This window comes from Ursus arctos, unplaced genomic scaffold (assembly GCF_023065955.2).
Source record: "Ursus arctos isolate Adak ecotype North America unplaced genomic scaffold, UrsArc2.0 scaffold_15, whole genome shotgun sequence".
NCBI classification, from domain to species: Eukaryota; Metazoa; Chordata; class Mammalia; order Carnivora; family Ursidae; genus Ursus; species Ursus arctos.
In genome coordinates this window covers 61,851,433-61,873,170 of record NW_026622819.1, presented here as the reverse complement: position 1 = coordinate 61,873,170, position 21,738 = coordinate 61,851,433, and the positions used below count along the sequence as shown (strand labels likewise).

The 21,738-nt window shown below is 41.3% G+C and overlaps 1 protein-coding gene across 4 annotated transcripts in view; it reads left to right on the top strand.

Moving 5' to 3' along the window:
- The window catches only part of THOC3 (THO complex subunit 3), a 198,702-nt gene that overhangs the window by 5,896 nt on the left and 171,068 nt on the right, over positions 1-21,738 (top strand). For 3 of the 4 annotated variants that reach the window (XM_044388584.3, XM_057312341.1, XM_026511006.4), the window contains exons 4-5: positions 393-554; positions 675-775. In XM_044388584.3, coding sequence (XP_044244519.1) covers positions 393-554; positions 675-775 — 263 coding nt within the window. Of the gene's footprint in view, positions 1-392; positions 555-674; positions 776-12,418; positions 13,104-21,738 lie in introns of those variants that run through there. The other variant, XM_026511005.4, reaches the window with a different exon arrangement.

The following is a 21,738-nucleotide window of genomic DNA, read 5'->3' as shown; positions in this document are numbered from 1 at the left end:
TCAGGAAGGGTTCATGGAACAGTATTCTCTAAGTTCATACTTATTATAACTTACATACTTATAAAACTTACAGATATTTAATTGTGCTTAGTATTTGAGCCCTTTATAATTGATAGTCAATTTTGCTAGATATAAAAATTCTTGATTCCTATTTTCTTGCTTGTATATCTTAAATATATTACCCCATTTTCTTTTGGCATAAAGTCTTAATGTCAGAAAGGTCTGATGATAATCTAATTTTGTTTTTTTTTTTAAGTCCAGGAAAGTTTGTTTGAATTACAGTCTGATATTTGTTTTGTTGTCTTCGATTTTCTTCTTCAGTGTCTCCTGTTGCCGTCTTAGTACCATAGTCCTCTTCCCATAGTTTAATTGCTGTCTGTCTTGTTTCTCAGCTACCCAGAGCTGAAGCCTGTGCAGTCCATCAATGCCCATCCTTCCAACTGCATCTGTATCAAGTTTGACCCCATGGGGAAGTACTTTGCCACAGGAAGTGCGGATGCTTTGGTCAGCCTCTGGGATGTGGATGAGTTGGTTTGTGTTCGGTGCTTTTCCAGGTAAGCAGCTCTGCCAGCACTTTCCTTGTTGAAGAAATTAATTTGATTTTATTTTGGGTGAAATTGTGCTCTACTCTTACTGGGTTATTTCTAACGTGTCCTCCGTCCACTCTGTTATAGGCTGGATTGGCCTGTGAGGACCCTCAGTTTTAGCCACGATGGAAAAATGCTGGCATCAGCCTCGGAAGATCATTTTATTGACATTGCTGAAGTAGAGACAGGTAACAGAAACCCTCACTATCGTAATGAGTCTTCTGTCTGTCATCTTTGGCCATCAGGACTTTTCCTGTCATGTGTTTTCATCTTCACATTACTACTTCACCTGCATTAGCATAAGTGAATTTTCTTCCTAAGACATCTTTGTTTATTATGACTGTTACAGTCAGGTCATGAGGGGGCAAAGAGTTCGGAAAGGGGCAGATCTGAAAGAAAGTGATTTAGGAAAATATTTTACATTATATTAATTTTTAATTCTTCTATTATGATGAAATTTTTAAAATACGGAAAATAGGAGAAAGAAAAAGTGTTACCTGTGGTCCCACCTCTAAATACAATCTCTTTTTGTGTTGTGGTATACTTTTTTCCCTATATTTTGCCTGTATGTGAACTTAAAAAATACCTATTTTTTAAATAATCTTAGGAATTATCAAAATACATGTGATTTGCTTTAAAAACAACCAATAGAATTTGAAAATAGAAAAATGGGAGAAGAATATTCATTTCACAGAAGAATTTCCTCAGCTTTACTTATTTATTTTTAATTAATAATTTTTTATTATTGAAGTGTAGTTGACATATAATGTGGTGCTAGTTTCATGTATGACATAGTGATTTGCATTAGTCATTGATCACAATAAACGTTATCACCATCTGTCACCATACAACATTATTACAATATTATTGACTATATTCCCTTTGCTGTACTTTATATCTTCATGACATGTTTTTTTATAATTGGAAGTTTGTACCTCTTAATCTCTTCACCTATTTCACCCATCATCCCAGCCCTCTCCCCTCTGGCACCCAGCAGTTTTCTGTATTTATGAATCTGTTTCTGTTGTTTGTTTACTTGTTTCGTTTTTCAGATTTCATGTATAAGTGAAATCATATGGTATTTATCTTTTCTGATTCATTTCACTTAGCTTAATACCACTTAGGTCCACCCGTATTCTCGCAAATGGCAAGATCTCATTCTTTTTTTATGACTGATTAATATTCCATTGTGTGTGTGTGTGTGTGTGTGTGTGTGTGTATGTATATATACACACACATCTCACATCTTTTTATCCATTCATCTATCCGTGGAGACTTAGGTTGCTTCCATATCTTGGCTCTTGTAAATAATGCTGCAATAAACAGGGATGCACAGATGTTTTCAGATTAGTGTTTTTGTTTTCTTTGGGTAATTACCCTGTAGTGGAATTACTGGATCATATAGTATTTTTATTTTTAATTTCTTGAGAAAGCTCCATACTATTTTCTGCGGTGGCTACACCAATTTACACTCCCACCAACAGTGTATGAGGATTCCTTCTTTATATCCTCACCAACATTTGTTTTTTATTATCTTTTTGATACTAGCTATTCTGATGGGTGTGAGGTGGTATCTCATTGTAGTTTTGATGTGCATTTCCTGATGGTCGGTGATGTGAGCGTGAGCACCTTTTCATGTTTCTTGGTCATCTATATGTCTCCTTTGGAAAAATGCCTATTCAGGTTTTCTGTCTCTCTTTTTTTTAAATTTAAAGATTCATTCACCCATTAGAGAGAGAGCACAAGCGAGCGTAGAGGGGCTGAGGGACAGAATCTCTAGCAGACTCTCTGCTGAGCACGGAGCCTGACTTGGGGCTCAATCCCAGGACCCTGAGCTGAAATCTAAGAGTTGGATGCTCACCTGACTAAGCCATCCAGAAGCCCCATTCTTTAATCAGGTTTTTTAATTTTTTTAATTTATTTTTTTTATTTTTTGGTGTTGAGTGTATAAGACACTTACTGGATATTAACCCCTTATTGGATTTGTTATTTGAAAGTATCTTCTCCCATTCAGTAGGTTGCCTTTTTGTTTTGTTGATGGTTTCCTTTGCTATGTAAAAGCTTTTTATTTTGGTGTAGTCCCAGTAGTTTATTTTTGCTTTTGTTTCTCTTTGCTTGAGGAGACATATCCATAAATATGTTGCTGAGGCTGATGTCCAAGAGATTGCTGCCTATGTTTTCTTTTAGGAATTTTATGGTTTCATATCTCACATTTAGGTCTTTAATCCATTTTGAGTTTATTTTTGTGTATGGTATAAGAAAGTAGTCCAATTTCATTTTTTTGCATGTAGCTGCCCTGTTTTCCCAGCACCGTTGAAGAGACTTTTTTTCCATTGCATGTTCTTGCCTCCTTTGTTGTAGGTTAATTGATCATGTAAGTGTGGGTTTATTTCTGGGCTCTCTATACTGTTCCATTGATCTGTCATCTGTCTGTTTTTGTGCTGGTGCCATGCTGTTTTGATTACTATAGCTTTGTAATATATATTGAAATCAGGGATTGTGATACCTCCAGCTTTGTTCTCCTTTCTCAAGATTGCTTTGGCTGTTCAGTCTTTGGTGGTTCCATACAAATTTTAGGATTATTTGTTCCAGTTTTATGAAAAATGTTGGTATATTGATAGGGATTGCTTTGAATCTGTAGATTGCTTTGGGTGGTGTGGACATTTTAATAATATTAATTCTTCCAGTCCATGAACATGGTATATTTTTCTATTTGTGTCATCTTCAATTTCTTTCTTCAGTGTCTGATAGTTTTTAGAGTATAGGTCTTTTTCCTCCGTGGTTAAATGTATTCCCAGGTATTTTATTCTTTTAGGTACAGTTGTAAATGGAATTCTTTTCTTAATTTTTCTTTCTACTACATCATTATTAGTGTATAGAAATGCAACAGATTTCTGTATATTAATTTTGTTTCCTACACCTTCACTAAATTCATTTATTCCAATAGTTTTTTGTGGAGTCTTTACAGTTTTCTATATATAGTATTATGTCATCTGCAAATACTGACAGTTTTACTTCTTCCTTACCAATTTGGATGCTTTTCTTTTTTCTTTTTTCTTTTTTTTCCTTTTTCTTTTTCTTGTCTGGTTGCTGTAGCCAGGACTTCCAGGACTGTGTTGAATAAAAATGGTGAGAGTAGACATCCTTGTCTTGTTCCTGATCTTAGGGGAGAAGCTTACAATTTTTCACTATTGGATATGATGTTGTTTGTGGGTTTTTCATATATGATCTTTGTTATGTTGAAGTCTGTTTCCTCTAAATCCATTTTTTTGAGAGTTTTTATCAAGATTGGATGTTTATTTTGTCAAATGCTTTTTCTGTGTCTTTTGAAATGATCATATAGTTTTTGTCCTTCCTCTTATTGATACGATGTATCACATTGATTTATTTGCAAATATTGAACCATCCTTGCATCCCTGCAATAAATCCCACTTGATCATGGTGTATGATCTTCTTAATGTATTGTTGAATTTGGTTTGCTAATATATTTTGTTGAGGATTCTTGCGTCTATGTTCATCAGGGATATTGGCCTGCATTTTTTTTGTTTTGTTTTTGTTTTGTTTTTGGTAGTGTCTTTGCCTGGTTTTTGGTATCAGGGTAATGCTGGCCTCATAGAATGAATTTGGAAGTTTTTTTTCCTCACCTATTTTTTGGAATAGTTTGAGAAGAATAGGTATTAACTCTTCTTTAAATGTTTGATAGAATTCACCTGTGAATCCATCTGGTTCTGGACTTTTGTTTATTGGGAGTTTTTTGATTACCAGTTTAATTTCATTACTAGTAATTTGTTCAAATTTTCTCTTTCTTTGTGATTCAGTTTTGGAATGTTGTATGTTTATAGGAATTTATCCATTCTTTTAGGTTGTCCAATTTGTTGGCATATAATTTTTCATAGTATTCTCATAGAACCCTTTGTATTTTTGTGATATCAGTTATTATTTCTTCTTGTTCATTTCTGAATTCATTTATTTGAGTTCTCGCTCTTCTTAATGAGTCTGGTAAAGGTTTATCAAATTTGTTTATATTTTCAAAGAACCAGCTCTTGCTTTCATGGATCTTTTCTGATGTTTTTTAGTATCTGTTTCATTTATTTCTGCTCTAATCTTTTTTTTTTTTTCAAATTTCCTTCCTTCTACTAACTTTGGGCTTTGTTCTTTTTGTAGCTCCTTTAGATATAAGGTTACTTTGTTTATTTGGGATTTTTCTTGTTTTTTGAGGTAGGCCTATATTGCTATAAAGTTTCCCATTAGAACTGCTTTCGCTGCATCCCAAAGATTTTGAATTGTTGTGTTTCCATTTTCATTTGTCTCCATGTATTTTTTTATTTCCTCTTTGATTTATTCATTGATGTGTTGGTTGTTTAGTGGCATGCTGTTTAGCTTCTGTATCTTTGTCTTTTTTCCAGTTTTTTTTTTCTTGTAATCGATTTCTAGTTTCATACAATTGTGGGTCAAGAAAGAGGCTTGATAAAATTTCAGTCTTCTTAAATTCATTGAAACTTGTTTTGTGGCCTACCACATATATGATCCATTCTGGAGACTCTTCCATGTGCACTTGAAAATGATGTGTATTCTGTTGTTTTTGGATGGATTGTTCTGTGTGTATCTGTCAAGTCTGCCTGGTCTAATGTGTCATTCAGAGCTACTGTTTCTTCATTGATTTTGTCTGGATGACCTATCATTTGATATAAGTGTGGTGTCAAAGTCCCCTGCTCTTGTTGTATTACTGTCAATTTCTCTTTTTATGTTTGTTAATATTTATTTTATGTATTTAGGTGCCCCTATCCTATGTTAGGTACATAAATTATAATTGTTACATCCTTTTGTTGGATTGATTCCTTTATCATTATTTAATGCCTTTCTTTGTCTCTTACTACACTCTTTGTTGTAGAGTATATTTTGTCTGAGAATTTTTTCTTTTTCTTTTTTTTTTTTTTGGCGAGCAGCAAAGCAAAGTTTATTGAGTGATAGCAAAGTGATTGTACAAAGCTCCCGTGGAGGGAGGGGACCTGAGAGGGTTGCCCTTGTCTGATAAAAATACTGCTATCCCAGCTTTTTTTTCCCACTTCCATCTGCATGGAATATCTTTTACTGTCCCCTCGCTTTCAGTCTGTGTGCGTCTTTAGGTTTGAAGTGAGTCTTGTAGGCAGCATATAGTTGGGTCTCGTTTTTTCAGCCATTCAGTCACCCTGTGTCACTTGATTGGACCATTTAGTCAATTTTAATATAAGTAGTTATTCGTAGGTATATATTTATTGTCATTTTGTTCATTGTTTTCTGTTTTGTAGTTCTCTGTTCCTTTCTTCTCTTGCTTTCTTCCCTTGTGGTTTGATGGCTTTCTTTAATGTTATGTTTGGATTACTTTCTCTTTATTTTTTATATGTCTATTACAGATTTTTGATTTGTGGTTACCATGGGGTTCATATATAACATCCTATGTGTGTAGCAGTCTATATTGTTAGTTGCTTAAGCTTAACACATTGTAAAAAGCACTGAATTTTTACTACCCCTCTACATTTTATGTGTATGTCATATCTTTTTATTTTGTATATCCCTTGAGTAATTTTTGTAGATGTAATTGATTTTACTGCTTTTGTGTTTCAACCTTCATAATGACTTTATAAGTGATTAGTCCACTACCTTTAATCATGTTTGCTTTTGCCAGTGAAGTTTTTTTCCTTTCATAATTTTCTTCTAATTATGGCCTTTTCTTTTCACTTAAAGAATTCCCTTAAATATTTCTTGTAAGGCTGGTTTAGTGGTGATGAACTCCCTTTTGTTTGGGAAACTCTATCTCCTTCAATTCTGAATGATAGCCTTGCCTGGTAGAGTATTCTAGGTTTTTTTCTTTCAGCCCTTTGAATATAAATGCCACTCCCTTGTGGCCTGTAAAGTTTTTGCTGAGATCAGCCTATAGCTTTATGGGTTTTCCCTTGTATGTGACTGCTTTTCTCTTGCTGCTTTTAAGATTCTCTCTTTATTTTGAATTTTTGTCATTTTAATTATTATGTGTCTTAGTGTGAACATTTTTGGGTTCATCTTGTTTGGCTTTCTTTGTTTCCTGAATCTGGATGTGTGTTTTCTTCCTCAGATTCAGGAAGTTTTCAGCTATGATCTCTTCAAATAAATTTTCTGCCCCCTGGGGCACCTGGGTGGCACAGCGGTTAAGCGTCTGCCTTCGGCTCAGGGCGTGATCCCGGCGGTCTGGGATCGAGCCCCACATCAGGCTCCTCTGCTGGGAGCCTGCTTCTTCCTCTCCCACTCCCCCTGCTTGTGTTCCCTCTCTCGTTGGCTGTCTCTATCTCTGTCGAATAAATAAATAAAGTCTTAAAAAAAAATAATACATTTTCTGCCCCCTTTCCTCTCTCTTCTTCTGGGACTCCTGTAATGCAAATGTTATCATGCTTGATGATGTTGCAGAGGTTCCTTCACCTATTCTTACTTTTATTATTCTTTTGTCTTTTGCTGTTCATCTTAGTTGCTGTTATCCTGTCTTCAAGATCTCTGATCCGTTCCTCTGCATCCCCTAATCTGCTATTGATTTCCTCTACTGTATTTTTCATTTCAGTTACTGTATTCAGCTCTGACTGGCTCTTTTTTACATTTTCTATCTCTTTGTTGAAATTCTCACAGACTTCATGCCCTGTTTTTTCAAGTCCAGTTGAGTATCTTTAGGACCATTTCTTTGAACTCTTCATCAGGCATATCATTTATCTCCATTTCGTTTAGTCCTTTCTCTGTGATTTTATCTTGTTTTTTCATTTGGGACATATCCCTAAGCCTCCTCATTTTGTCTAACTCTCTGTGTTTGTTTCTATGTGTTAGGTACTAGGTCAGCTACATCTCCTGACCTTGAAAGTAGTGACTTTATGTAGACGAGGTCCTCTGGTGTCCTGTATGCTGTCTGCCCTGGTCACCAGAATCAGGCACACTAGGGCTGTCCCCTGTATGGGCTGTGTGCACCTTCCTGCTGTGGTTGAGCTATGATTGCTATGGGCATGCTGATGGGTGGGGCTGGCCCTCAGCCCAGCTGGCTGCAGTGACCCGCTTTCCCTGCTGCAGGCGCACTGGGCGGGGTTTGCTTTCCGTGCTGTTGAGAGGCCTGGCTGCAGCTGCCATGGGCTCAGTGGTCGGTGGGGCTGGCACTCAGTCTAGCTGTGTGTAATTAGCCTGTGTGACAGCTGCAGGTATACGGAAGGGCAGGGCATGTTCTTTGTGCAGCCAGCCAAGAGGCCCAGCTGTAGGAACTGTGGGCAAGCTGGTGTGTAGGGTTATCTCCCCTGTCCCCCAGGGCAGGAGTCACTTTGGATGGGTGCTGGATATGGCAGGGGAGGAGCTACTTTGGAGGGGTGCCTGCGGAGGCCAGTGGCTTGGGTGGGGTGGGTGGTAGGGTAATGCCGGGGTGGGGCATGTGTGCTAACAAGGTAGATGGAGAGTGTTAGAATTGGCTTCTGCAAGCATCTAGCTATCTAGGCTCATGGAGGGCAAGAAAAATGGCACCTGCCAGCGCTTTTTTATTCCTGGAGAAATCTGCAGATGTTTGCCTTTCCTACACACACCCTAAAATTAGTAAATCTCTTTCATGTATACCCTAGGCGCTTTTCAAGCTGCTGCTTCTGCTTAGTAGTGTGCTGGCTCTTTTGCCCTTCAGTTCAATTGGAGTTAAGCCCTGCTGATTTCTAAAGCTCCTGGAGTTAAGTCCTGCTGATTTTCAAAGCCAGACATTACGGGAACTTGTCTTCCCAGTGTAGGTCCTTAGGGCCAGGATTGCCCTGTGTGGGATCTGATCCCCTCAATCCTCCATGCTTGTGATGGCTCTCCTGTTCGTGGTTATATGCACCAGGGGTTTGGTTCCTGGCCATGTCTCCACCCCTTTTACCCTTTCAATGTGTCTTTCTCTCTATGATTAGCTGTGGAAGGTCTCTTCTGATCATTTTCTGAGTTAATTGCAGTAGATATACTTGTGGCCTCTGTGTGTCTGTGGGAGGAGGTGAGCTCAGGATTGTCCTTCTCTGCCATCTTCTCTCATCACCCTCAGATTTATTTTGTAATGTAGCTTTACTGTTTTTGGAAATACATGATACTTGAGTAAAAGAATTTAAACTGTATAGAAGACTTCAAAGAATAAAATAAAAAATTGCAATTCCACAATTTAAAAATGGCCACTGTTGCTGACATTGTGCTAAGTGTTGTCTAGCCATTCAGATGCGCAGCTCCTTTATGGACCCTTGTTTGTGTGATGTATGGGTACTGTCCTGCTCCAGGCCGTGCCTGCCTCACCTGAGGATGTTACAGCTTCTTAACATGGCGATGGCTCCTGTGCTCTCCTGCCACTTCTAATGCAGTCTGGAATTCCACTGAATATATCAGTGTATTCTTCAACTGCCAGCGTATACGTATATATGCCTGTAGGTACCTCAGTTGCCCAGCTGTTTGGTGGTTTCTCATCTTTGTACTGTTATAAATGATAGTATGAGAAATATTCCTTATGGACTTCAGTTTAGGTCATCCTTTTGGGTAAACCAGTGAAGTGGGATTGCTGACTGAGTCCAGGGGGCTCACATTTTGTGAAGGACCACACCACTTACAGAAAGATTACCATAGTGTTTGTTCTTTTTTTTTTTTTTTTTTAAAGATTTTATTTATTTATTTGACACAGAGAGAGACAGCCAGCAAGAGAGGGAACACAAGCAGGGGGAGTGGGAGAGGAAGAAGCAGGCTCCCAGCGGAGGAGCGTGATGTGGGGCTCGATCCCATAACACCGGGATCACGCCCTGAGCCGAAGGCAGACGCCCAATGACTGCGCCACCCAGGCACCCCCGTAGTGTTTGTTCTTAACAGTGCATGTGTGTGCATGTGTGTGCATGTTTTTTCTGTGTCATCTTTGAGCGGATTTGTCTACCTCACCTAATACATATAAAATATGATTTATTTTATTATTTTATTTTTATTTTTTAAAAGATTTATTTATTCATTAGAGAGTGTGAGCAAGAGAGAGCACGAGCGGGGGGCGGGAGCAGCAGAGGGAGAGGGAGAAGCAGACTTCCTGCTGAGCAGGGAGCCTGACATGGGGCTTGATCCCCGCACCCCAGGATCATGACCTGAGCCGAAGGTAGATGCTTAACCAACTGAGCCAGCTAAGCATCCCTGATTTTTTTATTTGTTAAGATTTATTTATTTACTTTAGAGAGAAGGTGCAGAAGCAAGGGGGCGGGTAGAGGGGCAGAGGGACAGAGAGAGAGAGAATCCTCAAGCAGACTGCCGGCTGAGTGCGGAGCCCACCACGGGGCTTGATTCCAGGATCCTGAGATCATGACCTGAGCTGAAATCGAGAGCTGGCTGCTTAATTGTCGGAGCCACCCTGGTGCCCCTAAAATATGATTTAGTTCACATACAGTCTTTCAGGAATATATCAAATATGGCTGTATTAATTTTTCTAAGTGGTTCAGACAAATACTTCTAACATGTTTTCTAAAATTTTCTCTATAACCCAGGCTAAAAATTAAAAGAGATTATCAGAGGGAAGCACAATTATATTTATAGCATTGTTTTATACATAAAAGGGAAATAATCTAAATTTTCATTATGAATGACTAATTGAATAAGTTGTGATACATCCATATTACAGTGTGCCAAGAGAAAAACATAGCTCTATATGTGTTGAAATGCAAGATTGGCAAGGCATTTTACTGAATGAGCAAAGCAGATAGCCAATTAATGCACATGATGTGTTCCCATTTAGGTAAAGAAACTAAAGCTAACTTAGTAGAAAGACTTTTGAAAGAATTTATTTTAGACTTAGAAGATTGGGAGAAGATAAATTTTACTTTAAATTATAATTTAAATATTATTACTGAAACCAATTAAATGAAATGAAAAATTCAGTTCCTCAGTTACCCTAGGCTCATTTTACGGACTATAGTAGCCACACGTGGCTGGTGGTTTCTGTATTGCATAGCGCGGATATAAAATGTTTCCATCACAGAAGTTTCTGTTTCCCAGTACTGCTCTGTACCCTGGTACTGTTTGAATTTTATGCAGTAAGCATGTCTTGTATGTTAGTTTGTAAAATAAGAGTAGTATATGCGCAGTATAGAATATTTGGAAAATGCTGACAAATATAAAGAAGAAATTAACAGTCACACATAGGTCCATAATTTGGAGATAGCCAGTTCCTAACATATTAGTGTATTTCCTTCCAATCTTTTTTTCATATGTAGATACATATATATTTATAAAGATATTTATATATCTGTATAGATGTTTTATATGTGGACATCTATTCATCTGTGTGTGTGTATACACACACTATATTATGTATAGTTGGAATCATATATTAAGATTTTGTGTTTTACATATTTTTAATGGTTAGATGTAAAACAAAGTAAGAATCCATTTTATTTCTGATAATCCACTTACTTCAGCTTTTTTAGACACACCATACGTATTGCACCAAGTCTTTTAGAACTTCAGTGGTCTGGAGTAGTGATGTCAGTCTCACCCAGACAGCACCTTATTTATCATTCAGAGATTAAACTTTCCAATAAAACGGTCAAGGTGTTAAAGTTTATGAAGCCGCGTGGTTATTTAGGAAATGTTTTAGAAGGCCTCTTCATATCTACTCAGGTTTTCTTGAATTGTGTAAATTTCTTTATCTTAACTAATCCCAAATGACTGACAAATGATGGAGTAAAGGCCTAAAGAGAAGTAGAAGGGGGGTAGCAGCCTCTGAAACTATTCTTTATGTTTGTTTAATATAGAAATTTGCTCAGACATTTAGCCAGACTGCCAGGTACTAGCATCATGGAGAGTGGTTAACTCTTCCTGAAATAGGATCACTTAACAAAAAGAATACCTCTTTCTTTCTCTCGCCACACACACATGTGTGCATATGTATATAAATATATATATTTTTTAAATAAGTTCATCGAAATGTAATTTACTTACTGTATAGTTAACAACTTTGAAGTATATACTTTAATGTATCCTGCATCTTTAAAATTAACACCACATTGTTAATATTACATTACATTAATCTTAACCCTAAGGTTGAAAAAAAGTAAGTGGGACTAAAGGAATAATGGCTTTAGAAAAATCATGTTTAATTTCAAGTAGGAAGAATGACATTTTTGGGGAAAAAGAATCTATTTGCAAAGCATTGTGATTTCGCAGAAAGACCTGTGGCTTTGGCAGTAGACTCACTTCATGGGCTGACTCTGCTGCTTCCTTGAGGTGTGACTTAACTGTCCAGTCACCTGTTCCTTTATAAAATGGGGTTTAAAATCATTACTTACCTTGCTGCATTGTCATTATACTTTTATACTTTATTAAGATAAAGTATAATCCATCTGATTCCTAAGGGGTGCTCAACAAATATTAACTGCTTTTACTGTTTTCCTAGGGAGTACAGAATAGGTTTAGATCATAGGCTCTGCGTACAGATCTTTTTCTGTCACCTACCGGCTTGTGCTCTCTCTGTGCCTCGGTGTTCTCTGTAAAATGGGGTAATGATTGTACTTGTCCTGTAGGGTTAATAAGTGATTAAATGAGGGGTGCCTGGATGGCTCAGTCAGTTAAGTGTCTGCCTTCAGCTCAGGTCATGATCTCGGTCCCGGGATTGAGCTCCATGTTGGGCTCCCTGCTCAGTGGGGAGTCTGCTTCACCGTCTCCCTCTGCCCCTTCCTCACCCCCCACCCCAGTCTCATGCTCTCTCTCTCTCAAATAAATAAATAAAATCTTTTTTTTAAAAATGGATTAAATGAGTAGTACTTAATGAATGTGGCTTCTTCTTATTAACATATTGATTGGTTTCTCTATATTGATTTTTATAGGAGACAAGCTATGGGAGGTGCAGTGTGAGTCCCCGACTTTCACCGTGGCTTGGCACCCCAAAAGGCCTCTGCTGGCATTTGCCTGTGATGACAAAGATGGCAAATATGACAGCAGTCGGGAAGCGGGAACTGTGAAGCTGTTTGGGCTTCCTAATGACTCCTGATAGGAGGACCTGAGGGAGAGGAGACGCTGGCAGAGGCCTTCCTTTGTGTATTAGTTTGGTCTCTTCTTGGAGTTTGTGGGCACCTAAAGTATTTGTAAATTGGTATAAATTATACAAGTCTTTGTCGGTCTGCCTATTCCAGTTCCCTTCTTGTTATGTGAGCTCTTCCCATTCTCCCCCCCCCCCCCCTTGCAGGAGGGCTCTGTGCGATAACACCAGCATATCTTGTGCTCTGGGGACCTCCTGTCTTCCCTGCTTTTGGATGTGTGGTAGACTTTGTTGGGGTTGCTTCTGCTTGGACAGTACCTACCTTGGGGGGGGGGTGAGTGAAGAAGGGTGAGATGGGGGTGGAGATTTTTTATAGTAAAAAGAAATGTATATAATTTTGAGAATTGAGCATTTAATAAAACTGACTTTAATTATGGGACTGCTAAGACTTCAAAAGTTATGGTATTTTTGTTATTGTTGCAGGTATTGGGAGATGTTGCAGTTTTACATTAAAAAAAAAATTTCAGATTGGATTTAGAGGTGGTAATTCTATCATTTAATGTCCTAACCGGAATTCTGTGAAATGCAGGGACCCAGCATGAAGTGTATGGGCAATAGCAATCCTTAAAGTCTTCAGCTTAAGTGTATGTATACCTTGCCTTAATCTACAAAGGATTTGTAGACAGTAAATTTATGATAAACATTGAGAAAAGCAGTAAAATATAAAGAAATCCAAGATCAGGATAAGACATATAGATTAGAATAGAAGGTTGAAATTGGGGAAATTAAAATAGAAATATGCAAAGAATGAGGACCTGACTGAATGATTGAACTAAAATTTTGGCTCTGCCCCCTGGTGGCAAAGTGAAGAAGGGAGAAGTCAGTTAATTCTTAATGAAAAGCAGAGTACATGCCAGTTTATGAGGGAAAGCAGAACTTTTGTTAGTTCTTACCTCCAAAAGAATTGGCTTATATAGGAGATTACCTGTGAGCAATGTCTTGATTTTCATTGTATTTTAATGTATTTTGGCATTAAAAATACAGAAATATACCTCAATAAATGATATTTGTAGAAAATTTTGGAAAAAGCAAGTAAGTGAAAAGAAAAAAATTGTGTTTTTCTTCCCAAGAAATACTCACTGTTAGCATTTTTGTGTGTATCCTTTTAGGAGTTTTGCTATGCTCATATTTATGTATAGAAACATGTTTATGCAGTCTTGCAGAGTAGACAAACCAAGTATGACAAGGTAGAGCATGCGTAGTGCTCAACACCGTGTTAGGCAGTATTATAAACACTCAGTAAGTCTTAATAGAAATTTTTAGTAATTAGGCATTCCTTAGGCTTGGTACTGTAATGAGCACTTTACTCAATTCTCGCAACAGCCTTCTGCAGTTGGTGTTGTTATCATTTTACTACTTCAGGGAGTTTAACTCAGTGTTACTCATGAAGTGACCGTATTCAGATCTAGGTTCGCTTAGAGATCCATATGCCTTCTGTTTGTAGTGACTATTTTCTCTCTACTTGCCATTCCCATTTTACAGAGGAGTAAACTTTGGCTCTGGGAAGTTGACTTTTGGCTCAAGTTAATGAGTGATTGGTTGAGTCCAATCTTCAGTCTCAGTAGTGTTTCCTTCAGCCTCCAGAATAGCCTCTGCCTGCATCCTTCCCTGAAGATGGTCTTTTTAGTTGCAAACCAGCATGCCACCTCATTCTGTCAGAAGTTCAGTGTTGTTCATGTCACTGAGAGTAAACTGTGGCACACTGATTCTTATTTTTATGGTTATCTGTCATTCCTGTGGTTGCTGCTATGTTTTTCTATATATCCTCCTTAGTATTGGAATCAGACACCAAGGTTTAGTCTAGATCTTAGTATTTGATCAGTTCCTTCCTCTTTAATCCATGTGGATTTTTTTCCTCTGGGTGTGTGTAGTGATCCACTCAACTTTTCACTGAGAGATTTGTTGCTTTCAGCTAGGTTTCACCTTTAGCAATAGGAAAACCTTTATTATCTGTGAGGAAAGAGCTCAGGCTTGTGGCAGCTTTTGCTGACTGTCAAGGTCTTGCTGATAACATTTCTGTGCCTTGACTTCAGAGTCCTGGCGAGGCTTAGAAGTTGGGTCCCTCTTGGAGAAATGCGTAATTTGTCCCAGAACTGATGTTCCTATGGTTTGAGTGAGTTGTCTAATTCAGAGCAGGAAGGGACCTATTCACAGTCACCCAGCAATTGATGTATTCAGTCAGTCCAGCCATGTCCTACAGTTACTGCTCCAAATACTAGCAAGTCAGAAGAGGGTGGTGAGTTCTGCTCTGAGCTAGGCTGTAGTTGGTAAAGAAAGTTTGGGATTTGCTATGCCAATGACCCGTTGCTGTGTAGACTTGAGTTACAAGTCAGGCTAAGAAGTAGGTAGTGAAGATTATAGTATGTTTTGTGCTAGGATTCTGGTTTGTCTATGGCTTAAGATATAGGGAAGGATGAAACGTGCCAAATGTTAAGCTTGTGTAAGGTGTATGTGTGTGCCTTGAGGATTATTCCCCCCGCCCTAAGCTGTGTCCTGATGGAGTGGAATAGGAGGCTAGTGCAGGGATTTTTGACCAGAGGCAATTAGATCCAAAAAAGGGAATCAGGAAGAGGCCAATTCTGTGAGGTCCACTGTGAAGACTCTGTGTGTGTGTGTGTGTGTGTGTGTGTGTGTGTGTGTGCAATGAGCTGGTTGGGTGTGATGTGTCAGTGGTCTTTTATTTTAGAATGTCCAGGAATGGGTAGATAAACCCTTACTCTTCCTGTTCCAAAGATGTATTTTACTCCCTAAGGGTTTTAATCACAAAAGGGACCACGGAATGTCTTCTTTCTTTGGAAGGGAGAAAGCCCACGAACAGGGTTAAAAGGTAAGTCCTATCTTCCAGAAGGGGAGTAGAGATCGTACCCCTAGAGGTGCCTTGCCCACGCAGAAACACCTCTGTGTGGGCAAGTATTGCCGCCTTTGCTCCCTCTGACCCTGCAATGCAGTGAAAAGAAGCCGGGCTTCATAGGTGAGCGTACTGGGCTTTGAATTCCAGCTCCAGCCGTGATGGATCTGAGCCCCCTTTCCTCATCCATAAAGTGCAGGTGATAAATCCTCCTCTCCTTGGGTTGTTTGGAGACTCAGAGGACGTAACATGTTTGGAAAGGGTCCAGCACAGCACCTGGCGCGGGAGACGCTTAGCACGTCCGTTCTCCTGGAGGAGCAGCTTCTAAGGAGAACACAGAGGCTGGCCGCAGGGACGCGTCAGCGGTCTGTCAGCTTTCTTGGCTCTGAATGCTGGAGCTGAGCGAGCCCCGTTCATCACGGACTCTGCAACGAAGAGAATGAAGAGAGGAGACTTACCTGTCACCCTCGGGCGTGGTGGGGGTGGAGAGGAGAAACACGGCATCTGCTTTCTGTGGCAGTCCGTTGGGGGCCGTGATGGGTATGTGTGCATGTGGACAAGGGGGGCCTCAGTCAGAGCCGTGCACACCAGCGGGGGAAGTAAGAGGAGGAGGGTAAGGCTCCTGTTAGCGGAGAAGGCTGGGAAAGGACCGGAGGGAGAGGAGGTGGACTCGGTGCGAGTCCTGAATACAGAGGGTGTGACTGTGGGGGGAGTACAGGTGGGGGGAGGACAGGTGCTGCAGCTTGGAACAAAGCAGAGGAGGCGGCCGTGTTCTGGACTGTGGAGAAGGTGGTCAGGTGGAATGTGGGGTGGGGTTGGAGAGAAAATGAGAAAGGGTGTTGGGCTCTGGTATGTCAGTTTGTACTGGTTAGTAGTGCGGCCTGCTGAGTAGGCCAGACTTGGATAGACCTGGGTTCAAATCCTTGTTCTGCTGTCACTGGGAGACTTAGGCCAAATCACTTCCCTTCCATGAGCTGCCATTTGTTTATAATGTCCATAGTAACAATAACCTTATGAGGGTTAGATGACTTGCTGCATGTCAAATGCCTGGCACATCATGGATGTTGAATAAATAGCTATTATTGTTACGTAGGTGTTAAATCTGTGTGCAATATACAGCTTCACTATCTCCTAAGCTCATCACATTTTGTACATTAAAAGGTGGGGAGTGCGATGGGGTGGGGTTTAGAGACGATGAATATTTAGCAGTTATTTATTATTATTATTATTATTTTAAGCAGGCTCCACGCCCAGTGTGGAGCCCAGGGTGGGCCTTAAACTCACGACCCTGAGATCAAGACTTGAGCTGAGATCAAGAGTCAGATGCTTAACCGACTGAGCCATCGAGGTGCCCCTTAATAGTTATTTTTAAATACCCATTTATAGAGCTAAGGACCTGTGGCATTTAGGGATATTAAATTGAGAACTATTCAACCAATTATTGCAAATTTACCAGCAGTTTACATGTTTGAAATTGTTGCCACACGGAGCCCCGAACTGATGAACTTCAATGCATCCAGCTTCTCCCTTTGGCAAAGTAGGCAGAGTGAAAACATGCCTGTCCAGCCAGCAGTGTCATAGCACACTGGGTGTAACTTACCATGGCTGGAATGCCGTTGGGGACCATTGGGGCCACCATGGAGTTGCCAAGAACAAGTTACTAAGCTCACCTTGTTTCCTTTTACCTTCTTGGTAAGGCTGCTAGGATACAGATCAGGCAATGGCACAGGTAGGGCAAGGAATCTGTCAGAACATCTCAGGATGTCCTTGAGGATCAAAGGAGATCTGGGCTAGGTACAAGCCCATTTGTAACTGGTCATCAGCTGTACCCAAAATGGGGATTAAAGTCAACTTGGAGAAAAGTTTGTCTCCTGAAATGAGATAACACCATGGAGTTCGGGTTGAAGGTGATCAGGCCTATGCTTATTTATTGAACATTTATGATGGGCTGCATCTCCATGATGGTGGCTGAAGTGCTTTGTTCAACACATGGTAGAGTTCTTGCCCTCTCACCCTGTTTGTAGAAAGAAATCTTTGTTGGATTGACCAAACATCTGAGCTTCCTGTGAGTGCTGGGCATTGTACAAGAGAGAGAGGGGGAAATCACACTACTATACCTTGGACCCATTTTACAGATGAAAGCTGAGGTTCAGGGAGGTTAGGGAACTTGCCCAGGGTCACCTGGTGAGTACATTCATTTGAAGCCCTGCACATGGGTCCAAAATTCCAACTGTTTAAGTTCCGTCCAATCTAGATGTCACTTACCAACCACACATAGAAAGGCTTGGGAGTCTTAGAAGATTGTCCACCATCAACATTGGATTTCATGTGGTTCTTTGTGGCAAAGCTGCCATGATACTGATAGGCAGAAACTAGATGAAAGGTTTGGCTTGGTGAACCAAAAGGAAATAACATATGAGGGGCAAGGAGGTTCATTTAACCAGCCACTCAGCACCTATCCTGTGGTAGGCCTAGGCTGAGTGCTGAGGGTACAGATGTGAAGATCAGCCAGTCTCTGCCCCCAGGAACCCACAGCCTGGTGTGGAGATGGTGACAATTCAGTGTGATTGTGGTTTTGTAGAAGAGTAAGTCAGATCGTGCCTCTCCCTTGCTGAAAACAGTGCAGTGCCTTCTCTTTGAACTTTACCCAGATCCAGTCATTTCAGGCTGTGTTCCCTTCTGTGTCTAGGTCTTACTTTCCCTCTTCTTTTAGGTAGCCTTGCTTTGTCCCATTGCTCGATCTGTTCTCACTTGTTTTACTTTCATTCAGAGTACTTTTTATTATACAGAAGTCATTCATTTGCTTGTTTTGTGACTATCACCTCAGCTAATCTGTCAGTGTCTTGGGACCTTTTCTGACACATTCATTGCTGAATCCTCAATCTCTAGCATGGTGCCAGGTACTACCAAGCAGATGCTCAGTAAATTTTTATTAAATAACCACTGATGGGAAAGTAGTTTGGGCAGATGCCAACCAGGCTGTTAATACTTGCTTTTTTGAAGGGCGGAGTCTGTGGGGAGAGCAGAGGAGGGAAAGGAGCAGGGTCATGGGGAGCTAAGAAAGTTAAGTCCTCATTTAACCCTCACAGTGACCTGGAGAGGTGGTTGGTGTAACCCCCAATTCACAGCATATGAAACAGGTTTGGAAAGGTTAGTTTCTTTGCTCAAATGGTATAGCTCTGAGGTGGCGGAGCAGGATTAAAACCTCTGTGTGAGACTCTGAAGCTCGGGTCCTGCCCATTTAGGTCAGTTTTTCTGGTCCCTGGCTATACACTAGAACCAGCTGATGTTCAGGCCACACCCCCAGCCAGACTCCCCAAGGAACTCTAACATCCTGCTTGGTTGAGAACCACTGCCCTAGGTCCTGTGGTTTCTTCGGACTACAGGAAGGTAGGTGGTGTCAGAGGAATGGCATAGGCGTGCCTGAAAGTGTGGACGAAGAAGGCTTCCTGAAAAAGGTACTTGCGTTTGGTCCTAGAGGAGTGGGTAGCATTGGCCAGGCGGCCCTTGAACAAGGTTTGAGGCATGGAGACATGGACCATTCTGGCCTGGTGTGGCTGAGAAGGAGCCTGGGCAGCAGTGGGGGACTGTGGTGGGATGGGCTTTCCTTTAAAAGTCCTTGCGCTGAGGAGAAAAGGCTCACCTAACCTTTGGGCTGTTGTGCTTTGTCATGATCTAACTCCTCTCTTCTGAGTCTGGTTACGTGAGGGTCCTGTCAGGGCTTTGGCCTTTCCAAGCTCCTGTCCCACAGTTATTAGAGTCACAGAGAAGGAGGTCAAGACTGGGGTTTGCCCATGAAGTGTTTTTGGGTAGAATGAGATAGACTTTGGCCTGGTAGCCCCATTAAGTGAAGACCAGAACCTGTATGGGAAGCCTATACCCATTCAGACATCAGAGCCTCCAGCATGTGGCCACAGCCCGGCTCCCTAACCACTTTGGTGCCATCTGACTTGGAAGTGCCGGGTCTGTGGTGTCAGGTAGCCCCGGGCTCTTATCTGCGCCTTGCTACTTGCTGGCGGCATGAACAGAGGCACGTCTTGACACTTCTCTGAGCTTGTTTCCCCGTTTTGGGCACTTTGATTTTCCTACAGGCGAGGAGTAAGTATCATCCTGTATGCTCAGTACTAGGGGAGAGCTTGCACATAACACAGAGGGTGCTTGATCAGAGTTAGGCCTCTGCCTTGCTCCCCTTCTTTGTATTTAAGGAAAGGGTGACAAGAATGGGGCTAGAAAGGTAGATTGGGGCCAGCTGTGAAGGGGCCTAACTGCTGTCTAAGGAGAGACCAAAGACCTGCCAGTGCGGTTTTAAGGGCTTAAAGCAGCTGAGAGTTGTGTTTTAGGAAGACGTCCTTGGGTGGTGTGGAGACTTGATTGAGGGAGAGTTCCTTGAAGCAGCATGGTGTAATGCAGAGGAGTCCCCTGGAGGATCTGTTAAAGCAAATGTTGCTAGGTCCCACCTCCAGAGTCTTAGTTCCCTGCAGTTGGGGACCTGAGAACTTGAAGCTCTAAGATTCCTGGGGCCTGCTGCTACTGCTGGTGAAGCTGTAAGTTACCTGGGCCCAGCCCAGGGTGCTGCTGGGTTTGAAGCCCAGGTCTTCCCCTTTGTACAGCCATATGGCCTGGGTCAAGTCCTCAAACTTGTGTGAGCCTCTGGGTGTTTCCTCATCTCTAGGCGGGACACTGCCTGCTTCCAAAGGGTGTTGTAAGAATTCAACGAGATAATGTGTGTAAGTGCTCAGCACAGTGCCTGCAGTCAGCATTCCCTAGGCTGGTTATTACTTTTGTTAATACCAGTGAGGAGGTTGTCTCAGAGGTGCTAGGGAGAGGTGAAGGAGAGCCTGAACGAGGCCAGTGGCTGAGGGATGGAGAGGAGGGGATCTGGTTTGTCTGAGAGGCTCCAAGCCCTGTGATGCTCCCTCCCTGCAGCCCAGTTTTACCTCCTTCCAGCCCTGGGAACTCCGTTGAAACCCGCGGGTGTGTCCCGGTCTGGCCACTAGAGGGCAGTGGAGGCAAGGCCGCACGGAGGGAGGTGGGCACCCAGAAGGTTGGCGCTGGTCTGTGTGTTCAGCCTTTATTCGTGCTCTGAAGCCTAATTGTGTGTTTGCATTGTGCTGTCCCCTCCCTCCTTGCTCTGTGTGTTTGCTGACGTTTTTGGAAAACACTTCGCATCGCAGGGCACCTCTGAGTTCCTGCTTGTCTTGTGGCTGAGCATTAGCCACAGCTGAAGCGTCCTGTTCCCTGGCAGCTGTGTTTATTTCTCAAGGGCACAAGCAGAACAGAACATGGGGGCCTGGGCCCTGCAGCTCAGGAGAGCCTAGGATGAACCACAGTTGTTCTTCTGCCAGTTCAAAACTTGGCCTGTTCCATCTTGCATTCCTCCCCCGCTCCCCAGCCCTTGCCTGCACCCTTTGATCCTGTGGGTGGAGAAATAAAGGGAATTCCAAATCCTTAATTAGTTTTGAAGGCTGGCTAGAAGCAGGGCTTTCTAGGGGCCTGGTAAACAGCACTGGTTGAATCATTTCAGAGAAGTGTGGGTGCTCTTTCAAGGTCATAGAGTGTGATGAGGGAAGGAAAAAAACTAGAAGCACATTTATAGTATTTGATGGTATAGCTTGTGCCAAACCCTATACATTGATGAGTTGCTTTATTCTACAAGAATAATAAAAGGTACCAGTGACAGCAGTCTGCTCTTACTGATTGTGCTAAGTGATATTCACATATTTGCTCTCTTAACCCAGAGAGCTGCCCATGAGGTAATCCTGAAGACACAGACTTAAAGAGGCTACAGTGGGGTACATTGGGCCAAAGAATGGTGCTACTAGAAATTCAGACTGGTGTGTCTCACTCCAGAATTCAACTCTTTCTGTCAGCAGTGTTGGGTATGGTCAGTTCTACTTTTAGCTCTTCCCAGAAGTGGGGTATATAGGCATTAGGAAGGAGAAGGCCAGGCTTATGACAAAACAGCCTACTAAGTACTCATGATCCCACAGCATAATGGACCAGCAAAAGTAGGGATTTGGACCTGGGTTCAAATCCTGGCTCTGCCACTTATTATTCTATGACCTTAAGCAAATTCTTTGACAGCTGAGCCTTACTTTCCTCACTTGTAAAATGAGGGATAATAATAGTAGCTAACTCACTAGTGTGCTCTGAGGGTTAAATGAGTTAGTACATGCAAGATGCTCAGATCAGTGCCTGGCACAAAGTAATAAATAACTCAGTAAATGTTAGCTCTTGTTATTGCCATTACTTTTAACCAT